This window comes from Phoca vitulina, unplaced genomic scaffold (genome assembly GCF_004348235.1).
Source record: "Phoca vitulina isolate PV1807 unplaced genomic scaffold, GSC_HSeal_1.0 scaffold45, whole genome shotgun sequence".
NCBI classification, from domain to species: Eukaryota; Metazoa; Chordata; class Mammalia; order Carnivora; family Phocidae; genus Phoca; species Phoca vitulina.
Window position 1 is genome coordinate 9,747,981 of NW_022589748.1, and position 4,310 is coordinate 9,752,290.

Consider the following 4,310-nt stretch of genomic DNA (forward strand, 5'->3'; position numbering starts at 1 on the left):
GAGATAGCCTTAGGCATGGTCTTTATTCACTTGGATACTGTACAAATATGACAATTTCCTTTTGCTGCAAAAAGTATAAAAATAATCTTTATGTAGGAAAAAAAAAATCCATTGGAGGGGTACCTAGCTGGGTCAGTAGGAGGAGCATGTGACTCTTCATCTCAGGGTCGTGAGTTTGAGCCCCACATTGGGTGTAGAGATTATATACATATACACACACATATACATACCCATTGGATTTAGCATCACGGTGACATCAGTCGTTAGTCGTCAGCTCCTCCCTCTCGGGGAGGAGCTAGTTTACGGTGTGCTGGGCAGCAAGGAAGAAGTGAGGAAGTACAGACTGTAAGTGTAAAATCTTCCCAAAACCTTGATTGCGAAGGGAGATTTGTTACTGTTTCTAAAATGAGGAAAGAGGAGCAAGCAAGTTTCAATGCAGATGAGAAGGAAGGAGAGGTGTAGGAGAGATGGGTCATCAATAAATGGGATGTCTGCGAGGGAAAGAGCACAGCTAGCCCACCGAAGGCTTGGAAAAGAGGGACCGTTGGGTTGATCCAGACTCAGGTTTTGCCAGGCTGGAGCCACGGCAGAACACAGGTTAGGATAATGTCAAGCGTTTGGCGGTGCTAGTAGAGCTGGGAATTTAACGGCGAGAGGAAGAGAGGGAGAGAGACTGGCCTGCAGGTGGCGCTGATGAGGCAGGAGGGAATAGCTGAGCAAACTATGACCACTGGAGATTAGAGTCCTAATTTCAGTGAAAAGGCTGGTTCTTGATCGGATCGCAGTATTCGCTGGATTCCCTGGTACGCCGGCCCCTAGTCCCTGGATGTTCCAAAGTTTAGAACAGAGCTCGGCATAGCGTAAACGCTATGCCGTTAGCTACATTAATATAACTTTTAAAACCTCGGAGACTCCATTTCCCTTGAGGCATTGCGGCCGCTTCGACTACAACTCCCATTATGCCTGGCAGGCCGTGTGCTCTGTAATTACCCCTCCCTAATCTGGTTTTCCAATCCCAGCGTTCCTCTCTGTTTTCCTACCTTGCCACAGCACGCCTGTCAAAGTCGTAGGAACAACCAATTGGATCAGGGAATGAGAGACCAGGAAGGCCAATCGCCCGGTCAGAGGGGCGGGAGAAGGCGTGGCCACATCCTGCTCTGCCCCTGCTCCGTGGCTGGTTCCCTGCGGGCGGGTGCCTCGGGCGGGACCAGAAGACATGGGCGCTACCTGGGGGAACCCTGGATGGGTGCGGCTCGCGCTGTGCCTCGCGGGTTTAGTGCTCTCTCTCTACGCGCTGCACGTGAAGGCGGCGCGCGCCCGGGACCGGGATTACCGCGCGCTCTGCGACGTGGGTACCGCCATCAGCTGCTCGCGCGTTTTCTCCTCCAGGTGCGCGCGGGAGTCGAAGGCTCGAGAGGCTGGTCTGCTCGTCTTGGCGGCCAGGTTGCCAGATGATTCTGGAGCTGGGGATCGGCCGCATGGCGGCGGGGCAGCTCGAGGGGGCGTTGCCTGGGGGGAGACGGTGTGTCCGAGATAGGAGTGTGGGGCCTGGGGCGGGGGCGCGGTGGTGCAGGTTAGTGCTGGGCACTGTGGTTATTCTGGGGAGTAGCACGGAGATCCTTATGCCAAGCAATAACGGTAACCGGGGTAGAAGGGGGAATGGGATAGCGTATAGGGACTGGTGATGGTTTTGAGGTCTTGAGGATGGCCGTGACTGGGGATAAGGCGGCCAGGTCTGTGCTTGAGGGCCTGGGGTTGACCGAATACAGAGGAGGGGAGTGGGCGGCCAGGGAGCTGGAGATTTAGAGGTCCAGGGCAGAGAGATTCTGCACCTGATTCCCTGTAAAGCAAGGTCAACCGTTCTACCTACTTTGCCATCTTAAGAATTACTGAAGGTCTAGGATGAAAAGAGGGGCATATGGTGAAGCCATGGCCAGGCCTGGCCTGGCCTGGGGATAGAGGAGGACAGGGTCAGTGACATGGAATCCTGACGTGGCCAAAGGGAGGCCAGCCGGGAGCTCACTGACCCTTGGACTCAGGAGGGCGTGGGGAGGGAAGGGGAAGGCCAGCCTAGGTGGCTTGTTGGAAATCACCCCACCAGGACAGGGCCAAGGCCCTGGGTTGCCACTCCTAACCTGGGTCCTGCCGTCCACCAGGTGGGGCCGGGGCTTCGGACTGGTGGAACATGTGCTCGGCCAGGACAGCATCCTCAATCAGTCCAATAGCATATTCGGTTGCATCTTCTACACTTTACAGCTGTTGTTGGGTGAGTGGCCCCGCCCCTTCCCTGCAGGCCTCACCTCTTCCTGACAGGCCACCTCCCCCTTGGCCAGCCCTGCCCCTTCCCTTGCAATCTTGGTGACCCAGCCAGCCGAGATAGCCAGCGGCTCATCACTGAGCCCCCTGGGGGCGGGAACTAACGAGTCTTTCCCTTGGTTTAGTTACTGTCGGAGCCAGAAGGGCCCTTAAAGACTTCCTAGGACTCACTCCACTTTTGTGGAAAAGACTCAAAAGTTACTCTCTGAGGGGACTCCAAGGACTGCTTCTCTTTCATCACATGCAGAGCTCAGCAGGAAAATTCACTATTTGGGTTCCAGGGATCATTGAACAGATAGGAGAACCAAGGCCTTGGTGAGGCCCATCAGAGCCTCCTCCCCAGCAGCCTCTGAGATCTGGGTGGTACCATGAAGTCAAGGCAGTGTTCTAGAGATGGCCAGTCCCTGAAGCCCATGCCTGAGCCTTGTCTGCCTTGCAGGTTGCCTCCGGGCCCGCTGGGCATCTATCCTGCTGGTGCTGAGTTCCCTGGTGTCTCTTGTCGGTTCTGTCTACCTGGCCTGGATCCTATTCTTCGTACTCTATGATTTCTGCATCGTTTGCATCACCACCTATGCCATCAATGTGGGCCTAGTGGTGCTCAGCTTCCGGAAGGTCCAGGAACCGCAGGGCAAGGTCAAGGGGCACTGAGCCCTCACCCAAGCCAGGCTGACCTCATGCTCTGCTTTGGCATGTGAGCCTTGCCCAAGGGGGCTATGTCTGGGTCCTTAGAAGAGTCTGCAACCCGACCCCACCATACTCCCACACAGGACAATGGACCAAATGTGCCACTCTTTCCTCCACGCTAGTGCCTCTGGCTCTGTCCCCAAGGGCTGGTTTCCGAAGCTCCTGCCATTGCCCAAGGAGGGAAGGTTCTGAGCAATAAAATTTCTTAAATAAACTGGCTAAGTCTGAGCCATCTGTCTGCAAGGGACCCTAGTGTTGGGCCTCCCCCAGTCTTGCCTCCTCTGGACTGGAAGGATGTGAGTCCGAGGGAGAGTGGAGGGCCTGCCTGGAAAGGGTGGTTAGTCCCTTCTCCGGCGTGTGGAGTAAGACTTGGGGCGCCATCAGCCCCACCCACAAAAAACAGGATGGCAGCTTGTCCTTGCTGCCCAACGAGAGCCAGGCTTTCTCTTCTGGGAGGGCCAAGCACACACTCGCAAGGGCAAACTACCCTTCTAGTTCTGTGCATGCTAGCCGGGAAGTTCTTCCTGTGGTCTAACCTTAACCCCTCCAACTGCCTTATCCACCACCCCAAGCCAGTCTTGGCAACCCTGGGAGACCAGGGACACGTTTTGAGCATTTCTGTTTTATTTTTCCTAATATATACTAAGCACCTTACCCACATGCCAAGCACTGCTGAAGAACATGATGTATGTTAACTCACGTAGCCCTTATATATCCAGTTATATGAGGTAGATGCTCTTACCCCTATCTTGATGAGGAAACTGCAGTACAGAGAGGGTAAGTAATTTACCTAAGGTCACATAGCTGGTGCCAGGGAGGGGGTTAAGGTGCCCTCGGGATTCGGATCCACGGGAGCTGTCTGGCTCATGTCTATGCTCTTAACACAGCTGCCTCTGTGTTGGGGTCAGGGTTCCTGAGCAGTTTGGGCTGGCCTGAGTTGGAAGTGGGGAAGAGAAAAAGAGTGCGCCCTGAGTGTTCTTCCCTCCCGACTGAGTCTTCCACCACCTGCCAGAAAGGTGGGCGCCGCTGTAACCCTGGGCCCTGGGAAGGCAGCAGAGAGGTGCTGAGATTTGTCAGTGGTGCTGCCGGTACGGAGCCCTGGTCCTCAGTCCCCAGCCCTGCCCACACGGCCTCTGAAGCAAGGTGGGAGAAGGTATGTGAGACCCACCTGCACGTGGGCCTGGGAGAGAGGTGGGGAAGCTGAAATAAAGTGAGACCTGGGAGTCTGCCCACAGTGCCCTTCCCAGTCCCCAGAGGACAGCTTCCACGCTGGGGGCAAGTCTGCTCTATGTCAGACTCTGGTCCGGGCA

General features: G+C 55.5%; 1 protein-coding gene across 2 annotated transcripts; it reads left to right on the forward strand.

Moving 5' to 3' along the window:
• Positions 1–502: 502 nt before the first annotated feature.
• VKORC1 (vitamin K epoxide reductase complex subunit 1) lies at positions 503–4,221 on the forward strand. Of its 2 annotated transcripts, XM_032430859.1 has the most exons (3): positions 988–1,389; positions 2,157–2,266; positions 2,756–4,221. In XM_032430859.1, exons 1-3 carry the CDS (start codon positions 1,217–1,219, stop codon positions 2,962–2,964), a joined length of 492 nt encoding a protein of 163 aa, XP_032286750.1. In that variant the 5' UTR covers positions 988–1,216; the 3' UTR covers positions 2,965–4,221. The 2 variants fall into 2 exon arrangements, with proteins under 2 accessions (XP_032286751.1, XP_032286750.1); XM_032430860.1 differs by lacking the exon at positions 2,157–2,266 and having other exon boundaries at positions 503–1,389; positions 2,756–2,861.
• The last annotated feature ends 89 nt before the right edge of the window (positions 4,222–4,310 follow it).

Bases quoted from the DNA above. Each gene is read 5' to 3' on its own strand.
- VKORC1 (XM_032430859.1), top strand. From the start codon at position 1,217: ATGGGCGCTACCTGGGGGAACCCTGGATGGGTGCGGCTCGCGCTGTGC. The intron at 1,390-2,156 runs GTGCGCGCGGGA...GCCGTCCACCAG, and splicing joins TCGCGCGTTTTCTCCTCCAG to GTGGGGCCGGGGCTTCGGAC. The intron at 2,267-2,755 runs GTGAGTGGCCCC...TCTGCCTTGCAG, and splicing joins CACTTTACAGCTGTTGTTGG to GTTGCCTCCGGGCCCGCTGG.